The sequence below is a fragment of the Curcuma longa genome, chromosome 3 (genome assembly GCF_044706935.1).
Source record: "Curcuma longa cultivar G26 ecotype Majalengka, Jawa Barat chromosome 3, ITB_CL_G26_1.1, whole genome shotgun sequence".
NCBI classification, from domain to species: Eukaryota; Viridiplantae; Streptophyta; class Magnoliopsida; order Zingiberales; family Zingiberaceae; genus Curcuma; species Curcuma longa.
In genome coordinates this window covers 12,635,874-12,660,973 of record NC_133863.1, presented here as the reverse complement: position 1 = coordinate 12,660,973, position 25,100 = coordinate 12,635,874, and the positions used below count along the sequence as shown (strand labels likewise).

General features: G+C 41.2%; 4 protein-coding genes across 5 annotated transcripts; 2 read left to right on the top strand and 2 right to left on the bottom strand.

Annotated features, from left to right (window-relative positions):
* Window positions 1–1,336: 1,336 nt before the first annotated feature.
* LOC141824759 (two-component response regulator-like APRR2) lies at window positions 1,337–4,383 on the top strand. Of its 2 annotated transcripts, XM_074712094.1 has the most exons (11): window positions 1,337–1,641; window positions 1,762–1,841; window positions 1,919–1,985; window positions 2,100–2,146; window positions 2,239–2,316; window positions 2,407–2,961; window positions 3,047–3,187; window positions 3,398–3,643; window positions 3,729–3,797; window positions 3,882–3,959; window positions 4,040–4,383. In XM_074712094.1, the coding sequence occupies exons 1-11, from the start codon at window positions 1,512–1,514 to the stop codon at window positions 4,193–4,195; spliced, it is 1,647 nt and encodes a 548-aa protein (XP_074568195.1). In that variant the 5' UTR covers window positions 1,337–1,511; the 3' UTR covers window positions 4,196–4,383. The 2 variants fall into 2 exon arrangements, with proteins under 2 accessions (XP_074568195.1, XP_074568194.1); XM_074712093.1 differs by having other exon boundaries at window positions 3,729–3,959.
* A 492-nt stretch (window positions 4,384–4,875) lies between these two features.
* LOC141824602 (protein NRT1/ PTR FAMILY 7.3-like) lies at window positions 4,876–7,277 on the bottom strand. The gene is made up of 5 exons (XM_074711917.1): window positions 7,181–7,277; window positions 6,933–7,059; window positions 6,631–6,848; window positions 5,508–6,533; window positions 4,876–5,355 (listed from the first exon to the last, which is right to left on the bottom strand). Exons 1-5 carry the CDS (start codon window positions 7,217–7,219, stop codon window positions 4,981–4,983), a joined length of 1,785 nt encoding a protein of 594 aa, XP_074568018.1. The 5' UTR covers window positions 7,220–7,277; the 3' UTR covers window positions 4,876–4,980.
* A 9,708-nt stretch (window positions 7,278–16,985) lies between these two features.
* On the top strand, window positions 16,986–18,341 carry LOC141824474 (transcription factor MYB58-like). The gene is made up of 3 exons (XM_074711772.1): window positions 16,986–17,174; window positions 17,316–17,445; window positions 17,516–18,341. Exons 1-3 carry the CDS (start codon window positions 17,036–17,038, stop codon window positions 18,261–18,263), a joined length of 1,017 nt encoding a protein of 338 aa, XP_074567873.1. The 5' UTR covers window positions 16,986–17,035; the 3' UTR covers window positions 18,264–18,341.
* Window positions 18,342–18,882: 541 nt separating this feature from the next.
* On the bottom strand, window positions 18,883–22,409 carry LOC141824459 (oligopeptide transporter 4-like). The gene is made up of 5 exons (XM_074711754.1): window positions 21,871–22,409; window positions 21,645–21,742; window positions 20,216–20,788; window positions 19,870–20,122; window positions 18,883–19,774 (listed from the first exon to the last, which is right to left on the bottom strand). Exons 1-5 carry the CDS (start codon window positions 22,387–22,389, stop codon window positions 18,974–18,976), a joined length of 2,244 nt encoding a protein of 747 aa, XP_074567855.1. The 5' UTR covers window positions 22,390–22,409; the 3' UTR covers window positions 18,883–18,973.
* Window positions 22,410–25,100: the final 2,691 nt, after the last annotated feature.

Sequence of the window (25,100 nt, the reverse complement as noted above, 5' to 3'; positions counted from 1 at the left end):
TCACGCTAATTCTCTGACAATTCAATTGCTCGCCTCTCACAGACCTCTGACAATTTCCTTATTCAATGTCACTATGTCAGCACACTTCCTACGTTATTCATCACCAACTTTTTCCTGTAATTTCTGATGAACAAATAATTCCCCTGAGAAATCGCCAAAACCAACCGCTGCTGCTGCCGCCGACAGAAATTCTGCACCACTTGCCGTCTTCTCTCCGTAAGAAAGCATAGCAATCAATACTTCGCTTTCAAAACAGAGAAGAGGTATATATTTGTCCCTTGATCTCTCGACTAAAAACGCAGAATTTGTGGATGGGTCGAAAAGGATGAGCAAACACAAAGCAAACATCTCGTGGCTCTGGAGAAAGTGGAGGCGTGCGTTGCAGCTTCATGTGCTTATCATAATTACTGATAAGGGTGGGTGTAGCTAGACTTAATTAAAGCATGCAGAATGACTCGGAGGGAGGGCAGGCAGGATGCATAATAACTGTGAGTCATCATCGATGCCACCTCAAATGTTGGTGGTGTGCCTCATCCAATTCCAAGATTATTACATCAGTTTGGGAACAGTAACTGCTTCCTCATGTCTCTAACTATCAGTTAATCTGCTGAGATTTAATCTAAGTTCACTGTCTTGTTTTATCTTTCTATATCTCCTGTTTCTTTATCTGTAAATTAAATCTGATTTCTCCTTTTTTTTCTTTTCTTTTTAAAATAGAACTTACTTATTGTTTTTCTTAATGTAAAACTATAAATGGTATGGATAAGTCAACAACAAGCGGTCACAATTAAACACGTCGAACAGGGAACCACCAAGCTCTCTTCGCTACGTGGCACACTCTACGCCCCTCATGGCGTTCGTCTGCTGACAAATCAAAATGTTACTTTTCTTCATCAAAAGTCTTATATCATTTAAAAGCCATCAACGTTAATCGATTGAATATTCATTTTATTTACTTTTTAAATATTTTACAAAGATTAATAACACAACAAAAGCTTGCTCCAATTATATTTGCAGCTATTATTTTGGCCTCTGTTTCCGAGGAAATTTCTGGTATTTGAGTTGTGGTCCTGTGCATTATATTGCCCCACCGTCTTGTGATCAGTCTGCGAGTGCTCAATAATGTCTAACTTTATGTTAGTCGATGCTTCTATAACAAGAATCCATGTGAACAAGTTTATTTCTTGAAAAATTGGATAAATGCTACTCCAGCTCCGGCTTTATGATGCAGAAGAAGAAAAGATGTGGCTCAAAACATCTGGCAGCAACTAGTCGTATAAATCTGTGTTCATCTACGTAAACACTCTCTCTCTCTCTCTCTCTCTCTCTCTGAAGAAAAAAAGTGAGAAGGAAAGCCAATCGGAATTCGGAGCCGACCCGAATTGGGCTATCAGGAAGGTGGGGAGAGGCAGTGACCTTCAAAAGCTGTGTTTGCTGGTGCTTCGATGGAAGTAGCAGCTAGCATCCTGGAGAAACTCGAGAGAGGGTTGAGGAATGTTGAGTGATTAGATATGGTTGGCTCGGCTGAAGATTTTTTGGTGTGGAAGGATTTTCCCAAGGGCCTTAAGGTTATGCTCTTGGAGAAAGATGAATCATCTGCTTTGGAAACCAAATCCAAGCTCGAGGCGATGGATTACAAAGGTACTGTCTTAAGTTGCGCGATTTTATTTCTTGTTCTATAATCTTTTCAGGTGTGATTTTAAAGTGTCTGCTAGTTGGATTGGTGAAGTACTCTAAAGAAATTTTATTTGTGTGAATTAGTTTCACTGTTTCATAACGAGGAGGATGCAACAGAAGCAGCTTCAAAGCGAGTCGAGAGCTTCCATATTGCCATTGTGGAGGTAAGACTGAGGACTCATCTTTCTACAAAATTTTCAGGCGAAGCTAATTTGTGTTCATGAAATCCAATTTTTTGCAGGTGACAGATGGTGATCATTGTAGGAATTTTAAGTTCCTTGAAATGGTTCAAGACCTTCCGATCATTGGTTAGTACAGTTACAATAATTTTAATTTCTTAGAAAACTATTTCTAATCTACAGAGCATTTTACTTTTTTCAAGACCAATGAGGATTTTTTATTGATAACTTTTTGTGTTGCAGTTATTTCTAATGTTCACTGCCTAAGCACCATGATGAAATGCATAGCGGTGAGCACATCAAAATTCTTGGCACTTTGCTGATTTGTTAAGACATCTATAAGCAAACAAAACTTCTGATTTCACCTTCTTCATTTTTGCAGCTTGGTGCGACAGAGTTTCTTCAGAAACCAATCTCTGAAGAGAAGCTCAGGAACATATGGCAACACGTCCTACACAAGGTGCATTTCGTGTTAAACACATTCTTTTCTATTAGCACAGCATTCGACTGTTGGAGAACAATAGTTTCTAAGTCGATTAGTCCTGAACAGGCCTTCAATGCAGGGAGCAGCATGCTATCCAAATCCTTGAAGCCTATCAAAGATTCCGTGGCTTTGATGCTTCAAACCAAGGCTGAAACCGATGAGCCCAAATCTGAAGTAAAAGATGAACAGGAAGGTACGAGTACAAGTGGCAGGCTATCAGCGCCTACAACTCCCCAGCTGGAACAAGCGGGAAGGTTTCAGCCAGATGCAGAATTACAGGAAACAACAAACTGCTCGAGTGCTAATGAATTGCTAAGCTCGAGGAAGTGCAGTAATTCAGTCTCAAACTCCATTTGTGTTGCTGCTGTCACTACAGATGCTGCCTTGCCTTCTAAAGCTGAAGACATTGACGTTGCTGCTGAAGAAGATGTCGACTCTGCGGACGGATCGAAAACGGACGAGTGCAGTAGTAGCGTCAAAGAAGGCTCTGTGCCTTGTGATTCTTCTCGTTTGCATAGCTTAGACAAGGGGGAGTCAGATGCTGACGGGCAAGTGAAGAAGCAATTGCTTCTTAATTCTCCATGCTTAAATGGTGGCAGAAATAACAGGAAGAAAATAAAGGTATCGATTCATTAGTATTCGTTCAGTCAGTGTGAGAAGAAGAGCAGGGAAGAACTGGTAATGTTTCAATTTCCTGGTTTTGCAGGTCGATTGGACTCTAGAACTGCACAGAAGATTTGTGCAGGCAGTAGAACAGCTGGGAGTAGAGCAGGCTATTCCTTCAAAGATTTTACAGCTAATGAAGGTGGATGGCTTAACGAGGCACAACGTAGCAAGTCACTTGCAGGTAAATTAGCTCAAAATTCTCTCAGTAGAACTAAAATTAAACGATTAGATATAAGCACTTGAGGTATACATATTGCTCCACCGAGCAATCAAAAGAAGCAAAAGTGTCTTCAGTGCCATGTTCCCATCGACTCCAGAAATTGGAGCACTTATTTCTAGTCGACATGAATAGCCACAGCCCTGTAATGAAAATGACACCCTCAATTTGCAGAAGTATCGAATGCAAAAAAGACACATATTGCCGAAAGATGAAGACCGGAATCATAATCACGATCAAAAGGGTTCCATGCCGAGGCCGATCATGGCCTACCCTACATTGCATCCACACTCAACTCAGATGTATCCCGTTTGGGGTCATCCAAGCTACCATGGCTATCAAATTTGGGGTACTCATACAGGAGGCTACACAACGTGGCATCCACCTACTCAAACTTGGCCCTGGAAATCATATCCTCTGGTGTTGTACCATCATCTCATGAATAAAACTACAGAAATTATTCAATCTTTGTAAGTAAAGTGAAAGCATATCAAATGTGTTTTAGGTTCACGCTGACGCATGGGGCTGTCCTGTTCATGAAACCCAGTACGAACAGTATCCCGTTTCTACACCAGTGAGCTCCCATCGATCTCTCTTTAATCTAACAAGAACAATCCTCGGATATGATTATTCTCAAGCAGTGAGACTGAAACTGCAGAGGTCCGTGATGGGTAGTGATTTCCAAGCGGGCGGAGGGAGGAACGAGATGTTTGGAGATGCTTGTGACCTCGATCAGGTATAACAATAACACCGAAAGATTCCTCAGTTCAATTTTGCATGCATCGAAGGTTATGATCGGTATATATCATATGGCAGATGGAGGAGGTGATCGACCGGGCCGTGAAAGAGGCGATGAGTAAGCCGTGGCTCCCCCTCCCTCTGGGTCTCAAGCCGCCGTCCACCGAAGCCGTGCTGGCGGAGCTCCACCGGAAGGCGATCACCGGAACGCGGTCGGCTGACTCCCGGTTGTGAGAGGGACGACCGCATTGACGAACACAGTGGGAGAGTGGCTGTGGCTGCGACACAATCTACGTGGCCGGATTTAACGCCTCACGCGATCAGGTGCGGTTGTGGTTGTAAATGAAAGGCTGCGGTGGTTGCTGGACCATCATGACGTTGGATTTTGTATCAAATTGTTGGTGGAGCTGTCTTTTTGTTTACTTTTTTTTTCTTTCTATATATATATATATTCATTAGATTCTCATTACTGCAAAAGTAAAACGAAGAAAATATAAAGTTGAGATCACATTGGCGACAATGATTCCTAATAGCCAGATCCAGCAGGAGGTGGATCTCTCTCGTATCGTCTTCTCCACCTACCGTAATTTAGTATGTTGAATAAAATAGATATGAAATAAATATTTTTTAATCAATTTATATAAAGGTTACAAAAAAAACAGTACAAAATACTTGTTGTCTTGAGTTTAATTTGATCAACTCAAATGGTACAATAGTTGATCAGCCTTTTTAGGCAGACGTTGTGTAGCATTACACTTGATAATTTTCAGAGAAACTTGCATAATAATCGATTGATCAGTGTTTGTCTGGAGAAATTGAATTTTTCCAGAAAAATTTAAACGGTAACGAATACTTATTTGTCTCCTGATGCTTATCAAGTCGACTAGTTAAACTGAAGTAAAATCCAAAAATCTTACTTTTTATTGGATGCTGCATAAATTTGATCATCATGAACTTCTCGAGTTTTCTTTGTCATCGTCTACTCTGTAATATGTTAATGCTTCATATGATAATACAAATCAGACATGGAGATTTCCTCCACCTTTGATCTTCCCACACTTTCCTTCCACCTCGATCCCCTTGTACCACTTTGCGCAAGCCACGTAGATCACCAGATCGATGCCGCTCAGAACAGCCAACAAGAAGTAGAAGCGGTCCAAGTGCCCCTCGTTCAGGTTCGCCGGAATCCACCCAGGCCGGCCGCCGCCGCTCGAGGTTACTCCTACGACAACGGTCACGATCAGGTCGCTGACGAAGTTGCCGAAGGCCATGGAGGTCATGCAGAGGGCGCTTCCGAAGCTCTTCAGCCCGTCGGGCGCCTGCCCATTGAAGAACTCGAGTTGGCCGACGTACATGAACACCTCCGACGCCCCGATCAACGCGTACTGCGGCATCTGCGTGGATGCCAAAACCAGAGCCAAGTTTTAGTCCTTTTTTTTCAAAAATAAAAAATCAGACGTCTAGTTAATCGATTGATCTCCAGTCGGCGAAAAGATTGATTTTTTTTACAGATTTCAGACGTCGAATTCATTGATCCACTCTGTACCTGCCATGCGATGTGCAGAGAGCTGGCGTTCCCGTTGTCGGAGGCGTTCCTCAACCGGAAGCGCTCGACAATGCCGGCGGCGATCATGGCGGCCGCCCCGACGACAAGGCCGATGCCCATCCGCCGGAGCTCCGTGAGGGCGGCGAAGCGGCGAAGGACGCGCTTGTAGAGGAAGATGAAGGCGACGACTCCGAGGATGTCTACGGCAGACATGGTGGAGGGCGGGATGGAGAATCCGCCGACAGTGCGGCGCATGGCCGCGCCCTGGACGACGAACAGCGACGCCATCTGGGTGAACACGACGGAGTAGGGGATGGTGCAGAGCCAGATGGGAAGGAGGCGGAGGATGCACTTAACCTCCTCCACTTGCGTCACGGTGCACAGTCGCCACGGATTGCCGGCGTATAACTCGCCGGAAGATTGGTCGATGAACGCGGCTCGATCCAAAAACCTGAATCCCTCAGTGTGGAGGATCCTTTTGCTCCACCCGTTGACTTCCACTTCCACAAGCTCCTTCCCGTCCACCTCGTACAGATTCTCTCCACGAGGCAGCATCCTGACCCTCCATTTTCTCGCCGCCGCCACCACCACCTGACAGAATCTAGAGATTGGATTCCCAACCGGCGGACGGTGCCGGTAGTTACGCGTCCCGGCGACGAAGACGGCCAACGCGACGAAGGCCGACACGCTGGAGGCCCAAAATCCTAGGGCCCACATGCCATGGTCCTCCACGTAGCTCAAGAAGGTGTTGGAAAAGAGAGAGCCCAAGTTGAGTGCGAGGTAGAAGTAGCCGAAGAAGGAGGTCTTGGAGTGGGCTTCCATGGGGTCTTCCTCGTCGAACTGGTCCGCCCCAAAGGAAGCAATATTTGGCTGGTAGCCGCCATTGCCCAAGGCCACCATGTAGATGGCCAAGTAGAACAGCTTCACCTCAAAGCCGGTGTGTGCTTCACAGGGGGTCTGCTGATCGCCACAGCCGGTGGGTCTGATCAGAAACAGATGCGAGCACAAGGATAGCAAAGCCAGCCCCTGACAAATAACAGTACCATCAAGTTTCAGTGTGCTTTTGAATCAATTGGTGTGATGATTAAGGATCACCAGCAGTAAGTCAAGGTGGTTAGCTCACAGATAGGAAGACTAGTTGGAAGACGACGCAAGTCTTGTATCTGCCCCAGTAGGAATCACTGAGGAATGCACCGACGAGGGAGAAGATGTAGACAGATCCCGTCCATTTGCTGACGTTGTTGGCAGCATCCGCATTGCTCTGCTGCAGCACTCGTGTAAGAAACAGCACAAGGTTGACGTTCACCCCAAAGAATGCTAATGTGGCCAGCCCTTGATTCACTGCATGCAATTCCGATCAGGATATGTATATATATATAGGTAAATTAGTCATGTACAAATACAGATATCAAAAGAATTCATTACCAAGCAGAAGATTGCCAGCCAGCCAGCCACCTCCTCTTCTTCCTGCTGCTGCTGCTGGCTTGTCACTCGCAACGACTTCTAATTTCATTTCAACTTCCACTTCTTTGGAGTGTTGGTCTGCCTTGCTCTGTAGTTGCACAAATTCCAAAGTATTTCTTTCTTTAATTTCTTGATATGACCATATATAGGCCTTCGTTATAATCAATTAAGAAGGTGAAGGTGAAGGCGACGGTGTATATGATACTGACCATTTCAGATACTCTTGAATTGGACTCCACATGCACCATCTGAGAGGGAAATTTACTGATCTCGATCGGAATTAATCTAGAAATATCAGAGGCAGGAGCTGATGATGGGTGTGTATGTAGGAGGCAAATGCTTGCGAATTTATACAAGTGAGGAGAGGTCAATGGATGGTCATGATACGAGAGACAAGAATCGCAGATAAGATGCCATCTGATATGCCAAATCGATGATCAAAAGGACAGATATGTGGGAGAGAAGAAATAGTTTGAGAACTAGCTAGGTGGCCGGAGATAGATTTTTGTAATGAGTTTATACATGAGAGAGATTCTTCAGGAAACAATATCGATCGAGAAGTATAAATTATTCCTAGAGTTAGCATCTGATTCAGATTATGATCCTTTATACCCAAAGCTTTCATAGCTAGAATTAATTCTCATCGCCTCAGCTAGTTGTTTCCTATTCCAGCTAGCGCACGTTGCTGATGTCAAAAGTTGCACTGATGATGCAGTTAAACTGGTTCATTAATTGTGCAAGAGCTTAAATTAATTGCTGAGCCTAAAAGTCAATCATATCACAAGGGATCGATCGATCGCAGGAACAAACTGTTGTGCTTAAAAAGAGAAAACAGTATGTGATTCGCATCTCTTTGAGCCACACTCTGCACGTTTTACTGTTTATTTATTCATCAGCGAGTTCGAGGTACGAGATGGAGTCCAGTGGATTTGAGAGAAGCCAATTCGAAATATATTCCTGACTCTATAATAGAAACACTTTTCTTATCCCTGCGGCAATAATTTTTAAGGTCATTGTATCCTCAGGAGTAGATGAATTAATCAGGAACCTGATGCTATAGCTCTTGTTGTCGTCGTTAATGGAGGAACCTTATATTTTTCGCTGTGGATTAGAAGAGAACAATATATCCGAAGAATCGTTTTAATTTGGTAGTTTCCAGGTACGTAGAATGATCTCCAAGTGTCACGCAGGTCTGAAAGAGATCAAACAGGAATAATGTTTACATTGGAGAAAGATACGCAACTTTGTTTCATGTTAGGTGTTTGGAATTTTTTTCCTTCTTTCTAGTTAAGCAAAAAGGCATCTAAGTCTATATATATTTTTTTTAATTTTATTTTTCTAATTATATATCAATGTTACTAATTAATCATTAATTAGAGTCAGCTAGCTAGAAGATTCAAAGGATATTTAATTTATTGAAAAGAAAATAACAAGATAAATTAAACAGTAAATTTGCTGCACAAACGACCGGACAAAAACCTGCAAGAGAAAACAATCATTTTATTTTATTTTTTTCCCGTAAAGTTTTCTTTGAGAATGTTGCACTTATCGACACAAGTGCGGTCCAGCTGACAGATAATCATCCATAAAAAGTGAAGAAAATATTCAGAAAATCCTAGCTAGCTATAGAACTCGATTGCTTCTTCATTAACTGCGACAACTAACAACATTTCACTTGATTTAATTTTAAACTCTTCTGTTTTATGTACACCCAGCAGCAAGTTAAAATGATATATACGCAAATTTTCTTGAAATTAATCATAAGAGAATCTGCATATATATAAGATCCAAGGTGATGAGCAGAAGAAATGTTGATGGACAGTAAGTGGAGGACAATATCACCTATTTTCTTCACTGATATCAGCTTATCAATCCCCTTCTTCTTCATCATCCTTACCAGTTCCATGCACCACTCATTTAGAGTATCATATGAACTGTAGTCCACTTTCTATAGCAGCTAGTGACCAATCCACCAACCTCGGACCTTCTTAGGATTAATTAATTAATTAACATCTTAATGGCACTTATATATGTTGCCTGAAATGTTTAGACAATCAAATGAAGGACGACGGCCACAAACATATTATTTAATTACAGATGTCTTAATTCATAGTGTACTTTATTACATGACGAAGGAATTAAGGAGATCGAAGGGGATATCTCATTTACGCACGCATTACTTAATCGTGTCTTCTCTCTTGTCCTTATCTTGCTTTTGTTGCCGTCCCTGCTGCGTTGAAGCCCGCATAGTGTGGCTCTGACACTGACACGACCACTATATCTAGTCGTCTATCTCTTTGTAATCGTACGTACATAAAATAAAATGCATGAATTTGCTAATGAAGCTCGCTCAATTACTAGTGTATAGATGGCATTGTATTAATTAACATAAGATTATATATGCTGCAAAAGGTTGGAATCCGCCAACCTAGCGGCCCCACACGATCGGCCCCCCGACCATCTGTGAGGAGGTAAATCACGGTGAATGCGGGACTGGCCAGGGCATAGTGGTTGAAGGATTTGGAAACATGACACATTTTGATGTTATCGCATGTGCGCCATGAGCCTTCGAACCGCCTACCTCATGCTGCAAGCTCCCATGCCCTGACCAGCTGCTCCTGCTCGTGGGGGCAACATAAGATTATATATGTGAGAGAGAGAGAGAGATTTTTTTTTCATGGGTGACATGTGAAGTTGTCATCTTAGCCACCCCTTTAGGACGGCCCCCACATGCTAGAATGAGATAAATCATGGAACTTATTCCCTTTAGGACAGCCCCCACATACTCTAAAATGAGATAAATCACGAAGCTTATTTTGTTGGGCAATTTTGTTGTCGAAGATGGAGGAGAATAATTTGAATTACAAATGAATATCAGATTTCTCTATGAAAGTTGACTTAAATTGATAATCTCAAACGATTTGGCAGAGCTAATATGATCTTTGCCACCCCAAAGCTTCTCGAGCTCAAGTGGGATGCTGAGTTCGAGTAGTGTTGCCTAAGTCAATTGAACACTCTGAGTGGGAAGTAGAATGCCAAGTAATATGATCTTCGAGTACTCCGTAGCGAGTCGAGTATTACCTAATTTTAATGGGAAGCGGAGTGCCAAGTGATGCCAAGTCTAGAAGTTTGTGTGCCCGACTATTGATTGTCACCTGAGTGCCAAGTGATCGAGGCGGAGTCCAAGTGTTTGAGAGATGTCTAGTGGTTGCTACACCCGAGTGTTGAGCCAGGAGAGATGTCGCTTGATTGTCAAAAATTGCCCAAGTGCTAAGTCAATACTCAAGAAAGTACTCCCGATCGAGTGTATTTTCAAATGCTCGAAAACTAAAAGTTAGGTATGTGTTCAACACAATCTCCTTAAAACATATTCGTCCTATCTCCAATTGTGCTTTGAAGTTGTTGTGAGTTATCTATTTCCCAGGATATAACAACAAATCGCGATTCACACCAAACACTGGTGGTCACAACGAACTATGAGGTTCCTGATTGCTATCACAGGTATTCTATGAGCAAGAGATGCAAGACAAAAAAAATGAGAGAGAGGAAAATGTAGATGGATGGAGATCCTTTTATTATAAGAGGCATGCACTCACAAATTGTAAATTATATCTTATCTTTCCTAGATAAGGGACACAAGATAATCTGAAATAATATTTGCACTTGTCAATTATAATCCAACCATGCCTCATTGGTGGCCAATCTTATCCTAGTACCAACTCAACTATATTGACAAAGGCATACATATATATGAATGACATTCATTTTAACAAAAGATGGAATCCGCCGCTCCAGCGACCTCACACGATCGGTTCTACGACTATTTATGAGGAGGTAAATCAAAAAATTACGTACAGTTGACTACTACGGAGAGGGCATTACCTCGATTTTTTGAGATTCAACTCTTATCCACTTCAATAATTTTGTCCCGTAATAATCAACTCAATCATATCTCAAAACATACACATGACATTCATAAACTTTAGGCGAATATGAATGGATGTCCAGTTGAAGTGAAAGCTAAGGGTGTTGTTATCATAGGACGACGACCTTGTGGCTGCCATGCAATTTGGTGACTTGGATCCAATTCCATTGCCTAGTGCTGCTACCAGCTGCCTTGCTTTTTAAGGTCAAAGGGTACTATATATGTTTGTTAATTTTTGAAAAAAAATTAAAAAAAAAACTCACATTCATCGCTGAATTAATTAATCTGGTCAGGATTGAAAGTTCCAAGTTTCAATCTATTTAAATGTTTAATCGAAGGGAATAAATATGAAAAGATATATATGTAGGTTATATTTATATTCGATACAATGTTTTTTTTTTTTTTTTTTGAGAAATGCTATGCTGCGCGACGAGGAATCTAGAACTCATGTGTGACACCCGTGATCCATCGCAGTCGCCGCCTCAGGCGCGATCGACGCGCCGCTCGCCGGCGCTCCGTCCGACGTCGGATTCCGGCCGGATAGTGGTCGGAATCCGACGAAATTTGGCCGGAAACAAAGTCCACAGTGGCAGCGTTGTTTCCGACCAAATCGCGGCCGGAGACCATCCGAGGAAGGATCGGCATATGACGTCGGTCCTTCCTCGGCCAGTCTCCGACCGTGATTTGGCCGGAATCCGACTGCAATTTGGTCGGAAACGGCGCGGCCACTATGGATGGCGATCGGGTCGGATTCCGATCGAATCGCGGTCGAAGACCGAGCGAGGAAGGACCGATGTCACAGTGGGGGGCAGTTGTTTCCAACCAAATTCGTTGGATTCCGGCCACTATTCGGCCGGAATCCGACCCGACCAAAGCGCCGACGAGTGGCGCGTCGATCGTGGCCGAGGCAGCGGCCGACGGTGACCGGACGATGCGGCGAGGGCAGCGACAGTGGTGGTGGATCGCGGATGTCACGGACGCATCGCGGACGAGGAGTAGTCGCGCAGCATAACAAATCTATTTTTTTTTGTATTATATATATATATATATATATATATATATATATATATATATGATCTTTTTAAAATTCTTTTTGAAGGAAAAAAAGAGAGATCCATTGCAAACTATTTTTTACATTAAAACAAGTTTAAAAAAAAAATACAAGTCTCGTCGTCGTGATGTTGGGCCTAGCTCGACAGCATTATACATACATAGGCATGTGGAATATTAAATGGGCCTCAATATAACATTCACATATAAATGATGTGTAAAAATAAAATTGAAGTTTAGTTTGGTTTGGATATTTGTATATTAGAGGGGCTAGATTTGGGTTACTTTTTCTAAAACTAGGTTACATATTTTCTACTAGATTCAAAAGGATAAAAAAAATTACAAGTAATTAACTAATTAATGAGAGATTTTGATTCATGCTGTGACATTTGTTTGGGGAAAAAAATAATTCATCTGTATCAAAAGTTTTATGCATGAAAAAAATAATTTATACATTTTTGCAAATTTTTATTAATTTAATATTATATGTTATTTGAGCTTATTAATATTTTATACTCCTCTTGTAATATAAAAAAAATACAAATGAAAAAAAAAATTCGATGCCTTAAAGATACTTCATTTTGCAAAAGTTGAATAAACTATAACAAACAATGTTCAATATATCCATATATAACGAATCCCTAGCTACTAATATATATTTGGCATGTGAAGGACTCTATGTGATAAGTTAAACTATCCTTGAAGAAATAATCCTATCATGCCTGCTAATTAATTCTATAACTAAAGCACTAATACGTTAATGAATAATATAATTAATGCACTCTAACAAAGGCACTAACACTTGATGTGCATTAATGGTTCCAAAGAGTCAAATAGATGAGATGAGGCCTTAGCTTAGCTCAAGTAAAATACAAGTTAATTAAGAAATATTGTCAAGATTGTGGAGAAAAAGAAAGGCCTAGGATCTAGCTAGTGTCTCATCCATATTAAAAAACACGCTAAGTAACCTAAGAAGATTGATAGAGAATGAGTATTAAATATTGCTACAATTAAGTAGAAACTGGTGGGGGTGGTGAGAAGCACTTAATGACTAAAGATTCGGATGTAGAATTATTTTCTCATAATTTTGGGAGGCTTATATTATGAAAGCTAGCTATTTTAGAATATAAAAATCTTTCCAAATGTAAAAGATAATATATATATATATTTATTATATTATTTGATCAAAATTAAGAGAAATTTAAATTCTACTGATTAAATAAGTTGCTGTTTTTATTGAAAAAGGCATTAACCATGTCCAATTCACATTTTAAATAATTTATTTAATTTTGCTTGCTATGAATTCACTTTCTCTCATAAGTGTGTGTGTGTATATATATATATATATATATATAATAATCACCAACACACTTTAAATGCAAAATTAAAATTGAATTGCAATAATTAAGTGATGCAGCAGCAAGTTACGTTGCACCTAACCCAACCATGGCACTAGTCTTCTTTTTGACCCATGAATTAATGCTGTACCACAAGCGTTGAATTTGGACTACTCGATCGGTGCAATATGTACCGTACTGTCCCAAGCTGCAACTTGTTTTATTAATTAAGTTTTATCATTAAGAACATATATTAATTACATTATATTGTGCTTACGCCACTCTTAGGTCACTGATCACCTCATGACAGACATGTATCAATATCCTATATATCAACTCTGAAAGAAGATTAATTGGACTCATCATATGATATATCATCAGTTCAAATCCACCTAATCACACTGAAAATAATTTGCATTGAATATACAAACAAACCTTTTAAGTGAGTACGTATGAATACTATATATATATATATACTTTTGGTGAGGCTGTGGTAGTACCTGAGTATTTCGATGCATTTGGGTCAGCGGTGAGTTAAGATACGATCAGACGACTCTTTAATTTGCCCATATCTTTCACATCTTTCACCAACTAAAGTTAAAGTTATGTGTCTTAGATTTCAAACTATTGGAGAATACTTAAGCACCGGGTAGCTTTCACTGTTGACAACATGTTAAAGTGGTTTTTTTTTTAAATTTCTTTCTTTCTTTTTAAATGAATTAAGGAAAAACAAGCTTTCTGTGTGTATAGCTACTATGACAATGGCGAGAGAAGGCCAACGAACTCCCTCCACGAATTCATCCAATTCTCAACAGGTTTAATTACCATTAATTATTTTATTTTTCTGGATGAAAAAGGGTAAAAGTTTCACACTGCATGGAGTTGGATTAAGGAGGTGGGCATTCACATGCACCATCGAATTCATATTGAATGGGCTTTGCAGTTGCACCGGAGAAATATATATATCGATCGCTTTTGTTAAGGCATTGAATTATATATATTCCCTGCTCACACACAGGCAGGCTCTGTCCATGCTTACGTCATGAATTTATCCATGCATGCGTCCAATATAGTGGTCAAAAATTTAGGTTTGCAGTCTTTAATTAATATAACATGCACCGTACAAAATTAAAGGAAACAAAAATAGATCATCAATTAAGAATATATATATCGTAAGTTATAATCTTAATTATTCTAATTAATCTATATTACAAAAACAAGGCAAATAATTGCTGTGGGGTTCGATCAATGCTGGAATTATTAATTAATATTGTTAAATTAAATTTCCATGCATGCATGTGTATTTTGGGCATTTTTTTTCTGGTTAAGTTGGATGTAGTTGATCTAACACGCGCGGGAACAGTCAAAGAAGACAAGATGAGGAGAGGAGAGGTCGCTAGCAATGAACTTAATTCCAAAAGAGAGTCAACAAGTTAGTCTAACGCATTCACACATCGATCGCCATCTCAAGGATCGATCGATATCGATAGATGGAGGACTATGATCAATTATTATAGCTTCTTAATTTCACATATATATCATTCATATATAATCATATTATATAAAAAGGTACTTTTCTATTTGTAGATCAATTTTAATTAGAATCATATATATATAGTTTATGCATAAGGTAATTTCAAAGCTCCATTTGTTTCGCAAAAAGTTTTTTGTTTTTTTTGGGCCAACAAAGATTATATATACATATATATATTCATTATTTATCCATAAATCTTTCACTCAATATATAAATTTCTTTCTATTTTTGTCTTGCATATTCCTTCAAAAGTCATTTTGAGATTGATCTGGTTGGTTCGGTTTGGGTTGGGTTGATCATTTAACTGGGCTAATTAGTTGGTTAGACTAAGTGTGTTGAGCAAGTCAATCAATTCATTGAGCTGAGTGTGCTCGATCAAACTAGGCAAGGCAGGCCAAGCGATCAGTCATCTCAATCGATCCAGTCAAGACAAGTAAAACGGTTAAGCTTGGCAAATCAATTGTGTTGAGTGGTTTGATCAATTTGATCACATCAAATGGGTTGGTTATGTCACGCAAGCTACGTTGTCTAGTCGATCCAATTGGAATTGATGGATTAGTAGGCCTAAATGTGTCAATCTTGCTAGGTGTGTCAGTTGGTTTAATCATGCCAATCAGATTGATAGATAGATCGATCTAGATGGTAGGCCGTAGGCCATTCGTGTAAATTAGTTTAATTGTTGATTCAACAAAAATATTTTTCATAAACAAATGGAGTATAAAATTGATCTCCTTCTAACAAAGAGTGTATAGAGAATATTCTCGAATAATAATTCGATTTGATTTGAACTACATTCTTGGCTCTTATGCCAAGTTTTCTAAAGAGGAAAAACAAAAGTAGGAGAAAGAAATCAATTTACATAGAATAATGAATAAAAAAAGATATCTCTCCTTTCCTTTAAGAAAAAAAAACCAAATCAATCAAAAATTCTTTCCCATTATTTCATTCGTATGAAAGAAAAAGGAAGGAAAAAGTATAAATTAAATTAGTAAAAATATAGTAGCGAAAATTATATTATTTCGTTTTCATTGACTTGGTTTAATGGGAAAAAAACAAAAGTATGACAAAACATGTCAAAGTTGGGCATGTGGCATGGTAAAAGGTGTTGGTAAACCTAAGTTGAACAATTAAATTTGTAAATTGAGAGTGGATGGAGTCAGGACGAAATTAGAAATTTCAGATGAAAAATATGTATTTATTAAGAGGATAATTATCATATTATTATTTTTCATGCGCCCCTTCATTCTTCTATAAAAAGGTGGAATCCACCACCCCCACAGGGTTGACTCTACGATCATATGTGAGGAGGTAAATCGAGAAACTACAATATTTGATCACGATGAAGGAGGATATTACTCAACTTTATCGAGATTCAAACTTTTGTCCTCTTCTACAAGTCTGTTTCATTATAACCAATTCAGCTACACCCTGAAAGCATGCGCCCCTCCATCCATCTCTTATTTCTTACCTCTTCCATTAAAAACAATCTAAGGGATGGAACACTAAAGTCAATATATAATCTTTCTCCACTCTAGCGGACCGATTAATTAATGGAAAGCATACGTGGAGTGGGAGGCACTGCCAAGTCGACACGTACAGCTGATCAAATGCTGCCCTAATAAAACTTGAAGACCACAACCAGATCATTTTGTAGGACACATCACCAAAAACGATGAGAGAAAAATAAAAATAGAAAATAATAATAATAAAGTATAATTTATTTGACACATAACTGCACGAGGCATAAGCGCAGCCGAATCCAATAATAATATATAGTTTTCCGCAAGACGATTGCAATAAATGCCTTTAAGAACATGTCAACCAGGAGTTGGTGCGATAATCAAAGAGTTTGAAACAGCAAGCGAGCAAACAGAAAGAAATAGAAGAATAAGTTTGAATTTTATATATCCATCATCTGTAATTACATAATTGAACGATCGAGTAAACCTCTTACATCACTCAAAAGAAGGCTTTCTTCTTTCTTGAAAAGGCCTTGTCCATTTTCCATCGTGGGCCCAGAGGTTGGTGAAATCAAACTTGTCATCGTGCCACCTTTGTTTCCTCCTCCTTGTCTCATTCTCTCTATCTCTCTCTGTGTCTCTGTGTGTGTGTATATATACATCACACTTGCCTCTGTCTCTTGCATCCAAATTGGAGAGGAAGGAAGATTACATTGCATTGTATTACATGAAGCAGTAGTACTGACTAAGATAGAGAGATGGGTCGAGGTCGAGCTCCGTGCTGCGCCAAGGTCGGCCTGAACAAAGGTTCATGGACGCCGGAGGAGGACGTGAGACTGATCGCTTACATCCAGAAGCATGGCCATGGGAATTGGAGAGCTCTTCCAAAACATGCAGGTCATCAATTGATTCTCTCTCTCTCTCTCTCTCTCTCTTGTCTGTCTCATTTCAGTAATTAATCAGCATCAGATTCATTCTCGGTATTGAGAAGCTCGATCGATCGATCGATTGACATGGAGTACTTGTACTGCTTTGAAGGTTTGCTGAGGTGCGGCAAGAGCTGCCGTTTAAGGTGGATTAATTACCTCCGTCCGGACATCAAACGAGGCAACTTCACCAAGGAAGAAGAAGAAACCATCGTCAAGCTGCACGATTTGCTAGGAAACAAGTAATTACCAATTTAATTATGCTTGTATTAACTCGATCGAGTACTTAATTTTATAATTAATTTCGTTCAGATGGTCCAAGATTGCATCTTTTCTACCGGGAAGAACTGACAACGAGATAAAAAACGTGTGGAACACGCACTTGAAGAAGAGATTGGCGTTAGCATCCAAAGAGCCTCTTGATGAGACTACAGCAGTCGGAAACAATTCAGAAGAGGCACTCAGCTCGTATTCCTCCTCTGCTTCGTGCTATGAGCAAGATCAAGGCAAGACGGACAAGGAAGGAGATCATACTGAAATTCTTAAGCCCGACTGCTCGGTCGATGACGAGGTGATCGAGATCCCCATCGACACTGGCATGGACCTGTGGAGCTTGCTCGACGGCAATCAATCTAACATAACGCCGAGCTCTTCTTCCTCGGTGGAACTAGTTAACAAGATGAATCATATTGATGCATTTGGTGATCACCTCCGCAAAGATGAAGAGGCCAAAGATCATCAACTTACGATTTCTGACCTGGTGATTGATCCAGATATATGGAGCATGATCGAGGATGATGACGCCTGTTCATTTACTCCAGAACTGGAGACTACAGAGGGACTTCGTTCTGATGGACAATTGAGCAATTATATCTGCGATAATTGGTTAGAGTACTTGGAGGAAGAGCTTGGCTTGAGATCAGACGACACTGCTGCAACAGCCATGAACAACCAAGAGAGTTCGAGCAATGTGGAAGGAGATAATAATGTGTCATGTTGTTTTCAAACAAGACCCTTCTCGCCATCCCACTTAGATCATGTTGACTTTAGAGTATCTTAAAAGATTGACATGTTGGAGTAGAGAGTTTGGTGAATTTGCAAGACCAAAATCCATTAAACTCGTATATTTTAAGAGTTATTACAGTGACAAGTTCTAAGACCTTTGACGAAGTCACTCAGTCAAAAATGTAGGTAACCAAGGTGTCATTTCTTGTTCATAGTACCATTGACAGGAGCTGAATCATCCTCAATCTATGCATTATTAATTTCATCAAGTACACATTAATTCTTTATTTTAATATATACGGAGCAATCAACTGAGCAAGCTATGATGTGAACTTCAAGCCTCATCATCATCATGCGAGAAAACAGAGGAATGAATATACAAGCAACATTTCCACATTAATGCCACAAAGTTCCTCCATACTTTCTCTGTCTGTCGATAGAACTTGTGTGAAGGATGAAAGAAGTGGAAGAACAAAGTTCAGTTATGCTAATATTTTGATACCAAAGGTGCTATTAGTTTTGCTTATCAATTATATTTAGTTCAAGATGCCAAGACTTAATTGTGGCAGATGCTTAATTTCCTGTAGGATGATATAACGTATAGCTATAATCTTGACACATGCATGATACAATTACAAGCATAATCAAACTGTTTCACAAATAATTAACTTGCTGATACCACGTATACTAGCTATCCATTGTGAGTGAACAAGAAAACAGAGTATGTATAGATAAATGCAGCATCAACGTCGTCGATACACTCGATCAGAAGACAGGGCATCCCTCAACCACCATTCCCTTCGCTGTAGGACACGTGGCGAGCGGGCAATTCACGCTGTCGTCCCTGGATCCCCACCAGTTGATGCTCCGGTTCTCCATGTTCAGCGAAAAGTAGAGCAGGACAGCCATGAACGCCACGCCCCCATCCAGCGCCGCCGACAGCACGTAATTGTACCTCTCCCACCACCTCTTCCTGTACCGGTACACGAAGAAGTTGAACACCGTCCCCACCGCCACCCACGACGTGTAGTTGATGGTGGACGCCGGCATCATCGACCCGGCTCCCAGTATCACCGGCAGGTTGACCAACGGGATCCACGTCTTCTCCGGGAACATCTTGTGGAAGCCCCAAACGATGACAGGGCCGAGAGCCCCCACGAGGAAGAACCAGTTGAGGGACTCGTAGTGGCCCTGCGGCCCGAAGATGCGCCGAGGACCAACGAGGCCCCAGATCACCGACGCGTCGTAGAAGATCTCGTAACCAGGGCACTTCCACGGGCTGTTTGCCGGCAGCAAGTTGCTGTCGCAGATGTTCTCGACAGAGCCGAGCATCATGAACGCGACGGCCACATTTATCGTCGCCGCGATCACAGTGCCTACCAGCTGCACCAGAAACATGGACTTGGGAGGAATTTTCATGTAATGGCCGAGCTTGAAGTCAGAAAGGAAGGTGACGGCCTGAACCATGCTCATCAAACCATACGTCTTGAAGCAAACGTTGGCAATGGGCTTTCCCGGTTGAATCAAACCCCACATATACTCTGTGATGATGTTGATGCCTGGAGTCTGCAGTTAATTGGCATAGAAATCAATGCGAATAAACGACCACTGGATTTTTGTTCTGTAAATCTCGTAATTCTAGTACTGCTTTAATTAATCACCTGGTTGGTGGTTGCGGTGATGATGCTAACAGGGAGAGTGAAGAAGAAAGCCATGGCGCAGGCGAAAATGAGCCCCCAAAGAGACAGCTGCACTTCACTCTTGAACACAGTGCAAAGAATGGCGGAGATCACAAATGTCACGGCGAGCAACGAGTGGAACCACCACCCCGGAATGGCCCCGTATTTTTTCATTAGCTTCGTGTGGATGTCGGGCTTCTCCGCATACGAAGCACGGAAGCGCGCACGTATCTCCCTGCACATACGGACTCAATCACCATTGACGAGCAACATGACTTCATATATAGTAAAATCATCATCACAAGCAGTCCACTGCGTACGTACGTACTTTCCATAGAATAAGAGGACGTGGGTGAGGGTGGAAGCAATGGCGGCGAATCCGAAGCCATAGGTCATGACAAAGAACCAGCTCAGGTTGACCTGTCCATTCCTTTCGTAGGCCTCCAAGTCGAGTTCAAAGTTGGCGTTGACGATGGATTTGATGTCGTAGCGTTCGCCGTTATCAGCGAAGAGCTTCCTGGAGTAGAGGGGGAAGGCTTTGGAGTTGGCCATGTTGAAGCCCCAGTAACCGAGAGGAATGGAGAGGTAGGCGCAGAGGGAGAAGCCGATGAAGACGTTGGCGATGGCGAAGAAGGGGGTCACCAGCGGGCTGCCGAGGAAGGAGGCGACGGTGGACCAGTCGAAGGTGACGGCGCCAATGCCGAGGCCGGTCATGCCGGAGGCGATCTGTTGGGCGGTGACGGAGTGGGGGAAGCACCAGCAGAGCCAGGAGATGCTGGTGATCATGGGAAAGAAGTAGCCGGGGATCACGTACCAGGAGAAGCTGCAGATGAGGGCGATGACGAAGAACTTGGCTCTGGAGATGCTGCGGCTTCCTTTCGCGTCCTTCTCGTGCAGCGCCCTGCGCGCGGTCGATAAATGAAACTCAAATCAACGAAGTTTAATTAATTCATTAATATAATAGCTTGATGAATATATCAATTAGAGAAGTAAGAAATTAAAGTTGATGAATTATCACATATTCGCACAGATAAAATAAAAATCAATCTCCACGTATTTAATAAAAGCATGAAAAATTAGATTTGTGAGCAGATACTCCAATATTATCCCATCATATTTTAGAAATAATATTAAAGATTTAGTCGAACCCCTTCTCAACATCCATTTTAATTCTCTAATTGAGTCTCACAGAGAATCTTAATATTTTCTTCCCCAATGAAGATTCCAGACAACCATTAGAAGACTAGTCAATCTTAAAGACAATCCACTAATTACTCACCAGATCGGGATCTCAAATAGAAACAATTATAAATTTAAAAATATTATTTTTTGTTATCAATTGACGTTGATAATATCAAATATGATAAATCTTGATTGATATAAATTAATTTAATATTATTATTCATTATTATTCTCTTTGTCGTTCCGTAACCATCAAATTAAACAACATCATCAATTTGCAGGCTGTCTCTGATCTAACAAATATATAATTGCACATGATCAAATTAAAGAATTGATGATACACAAACGAAATGCATATGCATCGTGCTTAATTGCTAAGATCTAATTACACTTTGTTCTTTCTTTCTTTAATCCTTAATTAATCTCTAGTATCTATACGTGCTCTCTTTCAGCTGGAAAATTGGATTTTTTTTTTTAAGATGAGATTAAATCACAAAAAAAAAGATCCATACGTGATTTAATTAAGAAATCTAGCTAAATGGTAATTATGAAAAGTTGAAGGGAGGAGAGCTCACCGGAAGAGTGAGACCTGGACCAGCGTGCTCGGCCACCACATGTGCCCCGGCTCCACCACGAATTTCCTCATCACGCCGGCCCAACCGTAGCCCAAAACCTACCCCACCGCCGGCGCACGTTAGCAATCACCGCCCCCAAAAGCAGAGTCCGTCCTCGATCGGGGAGGAATATTCACGACGACGAGTTGATGTATGTATTAGCAGAGTAGCTTAGTAGTACGTATACCTGGGTGGTGATGATGAGGAGCCAGGCGACGTGGAAGCTGATGCTTCTCTTGTAGAAGGCCCTGATGATGTTGACGATGCCGACGGCGTAGGCCGAGCCGTTGCCGAAGGCGGAGCCGGCGTTGGCGAAGATGGAGATCAGCACGTGCTCCTTCATGTTGAAAGGCCCCGGGTTGAGGGAGCACTCCCCTAACAGTGGCACCCGGAACCGACGAGTCGGCAGCGTCCTCGCCAGGAAGTGCCCCAGCGGCAGCGCCGCCACCTGCACCGTGATCTGCGTGATCACCAGCGGCTCCGTCCGGTAGGAGAAGAACTGGTTGAAGAAGGAGAGCAGGCACACGGACGCCAGCCCCAGCGTCCACATCCGGAACGTCCACACCGGCATTGACGGGTCGTCCGTCGTCGCCACCGTCATCCGAACCTCCTCCACCGGCGACTCCTCGGCCTCCCACTCCTCCACCGATTCCTCCGCCGCGGTAGGGGACTTCTTCCCAGCAGCTACGTCGACGACGTCGGCCATAATTCCTTCTCCTCTACTCTCTCCAGTCCCCTGCGACTTGGGCGGTAAGATTAATTATAGTCTAGCTAGGTAGGAATCCAAGTTAATTATAATGATTGGAATCTTTGAAAGTTTCTTGGCCTTTTGTTTCTTTCCCATCGCCTCGTTCTTTTCCACTTGTTCTGACTTCTGACGACGGAGTGTTTTATGCGGGATCAGGCGCGTCATTTTCTTATAAATTTTGGGCAGTGAATTAATGCGGGAACTGTAAATTTTGACTCGCGATGAACGATCGACATTCGACCATCGCCCCGTGATCGGTAACAATGGGACGATCGAATCAAGCAGGAGCAGAGGTCATTCTCCATGCTTCTGTAGCTAGCTGTCTGTGGAATAGCGACGAGTCAGTGATCGAGCATAGAAATTTCATACACGAGGACCGCACCGAACTGCTGGTGAGACTTCGTTAGCTAGATTTAGAGCCGACCCCATCTATCTTACTGCTTGAATTGAGTTTATTTGTCCCCGGGGTCGCGGCACCGTATTTGAAGAGTTTTCCTTCAAATGGGAATCACAATCAAAGGATGCTAGGCATCTAGGTAGGCCGCTGCGTGCTTCCCGATTTACTTTGATGGCCAGTGGGAAATTTCCGTGGGACCGGATTGGTCACTCCCAGGGATTGAGTCGATTAATTGGGATTATCATTTTTTTTAATTGAATTTATTTGATGATCTATTGAATTATTGAATTGTATCATCCATCTCAAAATTAATCGATGTAATCAATTATTGAATATCTATATACTAATTTGATATATTTCATATCACACATAGTCCGCGTTTGAGTGTACATCGGGACGAGTCCGAGGATTCGAAAGTGATCTAGGCGTTTAGTTATAATTGAAATAATCGATACCTAAAATTATTTTTTAACACTTATCTAAGAATATAATATAATTCAAATTAATCAATTAATATTTAAAATTTTTTATCTTAAATACTCAAAAATCCTCATTGTGCATCATAATATCTGAAATTACATTCTAAATACTTAATTAAATTGAATTTAAGCCTTCTCAAATTATAATTTTCGCTGATAAAAATATATGATGATGATAAAAAATAAATCCAATAGGTCTGATGAGAGAAATGATTGATAAACTCAAGTTGTGATATTTTATTATAAAAATTGATACTAAGGATAGCAGTTGCGTAGCAGAGTTACAAAATAGGACAAGAGTTCGAATTTTGGCGAAGTCAGACAATACCCTCCTACGTCATGACCAATTGTAATTTCTTGATTTACCTTCTCATAAATGGTCGTGGAACCGATCATATAGAGCCTTCCACCTTTTTATAGAAGACAGCACTACTCCCTTTTTTATCCTCAATCCCCTACCTTGACACACGAAACACCATCCCAACCACACAAATTCCATGCCATCCTCGTCCTTTACGCGGGGACCTCACAAAATTCACGAAGCAAACCCTGTTCGGAATCATACAGCCAAGAAATCATGAAATCCTAGGGGAGACGGTCACCCCCCTCCCCCACCCACGTGGCCACGTGGCTACGTTGTTGTTCATTGAACAAAAAGGATACTTTCGATCGAAAGGATTCTTATTCTTATAGGTCGTCGAATCATCCAAATGGAATCTACATTATCCCTAGTATGTCATATTGATGTGGTGTTCTTACTTCTTAAGCACCTAATTAATTGATATGAAGCTTGGAGAATTATTTGGGTAGAGATAATTATGAAATGGCATCAACAAAGTTAAGTTGCATCCATGACTTTTCTATAAAAAAAATGTGAAATTCACCATCGATCCCACACGGTCCCACAACCGTCTATGAGATGCATCAATGACTCGACATGATGTGAATTGTATTTGATATGTCCTATCGAAGATTAAATGGTGCCATGACAAACTTAACAATCTCTCTAAATCGATCTAAGCGGAGCGTAAGCCGGGATATCTTAAGCGACATGTACTTAAATTGAGAGCACGACATAAAACTTGGGATAAATACAATTTTAAAATTTTATTTTATAGTTTTTATTATTTTTTTAAAAAAATAATTAAATATTTATTCCACCAGTGGTCAAGTCCCAAATCTAATCCAGACAAAACAAAACAGTGTTACGGGCCGGGCCCAGTACGCGCGGGAGTGGTCACGGCACGGAAAGCTCACAGGATCAGCGGTCACGTGCCGTGCCCGGCTATTGGAATTATAAAGAAAGCAGGGCAAGACAAGAGGTCGAGAACAACAGGCCAGCCAGGCCGACGACGACAACTCGTCATTTTTCCGTTATCGATTTCCTACTCCGTGCCCATCTGCTCACGCACTCAATCTCGATCTGGCTTGCTAAAATGAGGGGAAATCCAATAGATACATACAGCCAGTGACTGAGGTGAGCATGAAAAATGAAATACAGCATGAATTCCCTCTCTGAGTTTCAAGGATGAAGCAGCTGTTCCAATGAGGGAAGCAATCTGAGAAAATTGTGGAGGAAGAAGAGGCATTGGTGTACTTCATCACAGGCATAAACAAACGGATCATGTTGAAGAATTCTGGGATCCTGTCTTGCTCTTGGTTTTGATGGGATGGTCAAGCTGATTGATGAGATAATACTCAGACTGTCGTTGATGTCGCACAAAACAGTCTTGAACTTCATGTGATAGTTCTGTCCTCACCTCATCAAGAAGAAGAAGGTGGTCTAAAAGTGT

Coding starts and splice junctions, on each gene's coding strand:
- LOC141824759 (XM_074712093.1), top strand. CDS start 1,512: ATGGTTGGCTCGGCTGAAGATTTTTTGGTGTGGAAGGATTTTCCCAAG. Junction 2,962..3,046: donor ATAACAGGAAGAAAATAAAG/GTATCGATTCAT, acceptor CTGGTTTTGCAG/GTCGATTGGACTCTAGAACT. Junction 3,960..4,039: donor ATGCTTGTGACCTCGATCAG/GTATAACAATAA, acceptor ATCATATGGCAG/ATGGAGGAGGTGATCGACCG.
- LOC141824474 (XM_074711772.1), top strand. CDS start 17,036: ATGGGTCGAGGTCGAGCTCCGTGCTGCGCCAAGGTCGGCCTGAACAAA. Junction 17,175..17,315: donor AGCTCTTCCAAAACATGCAG/GTCATCAATTGA, acceptor ACTGCTTTGAAG/GTTTGCTGAGGTGCGGCAAG. Junction 17,446..17,515: donor CACGATTTGCTAGGAAACAA/GTAATTACCAAT, acceptor AATTTCGTTCAG/ATGGTCCAAGATTGCATCTT.
- LOC141824602 (XM_074711917.1), bottom strand. CDS start 7,219: ATGGTGCATGTGGAGTCCAATTCAAGAGTATCTGAAATG. Junction 6,849..6,932: donor GGCTGGCAATCTTCTGCTTG/GTAATGAATTCT, acceptor AATTGCATGCAG/TGAATCAAGGGCTGGCCACA. Junction 5,356..5,507: donor CTCTGCACATCGCATGGCAG/GTACAGAGTGGA, acceptor GCATCCACGCAG/ATGCCGCAGTACGCGTTGAT.
- LOC141824459 (XM_074711754.1), bottom strand. CDS start 22,389: ATGGCCGACGTCGTCGACGTAGCTGCTGGGAAGAAGTCCCCTACCGCG. Junction 20,789..21,644: donor GTCCAGGTCTCACTCTTCCG/GTGAGCTCTCCT, acceptor GACCGCGCGCAG/GGCGCTGCACGAGAAGGACG. Junction 19,775..19,869: donor TCACCGCAACCACCAACCAG/GTGATTAATTAA, acceptor AATTAACTGCAG/ACTCCAGGCATCAACATCAT.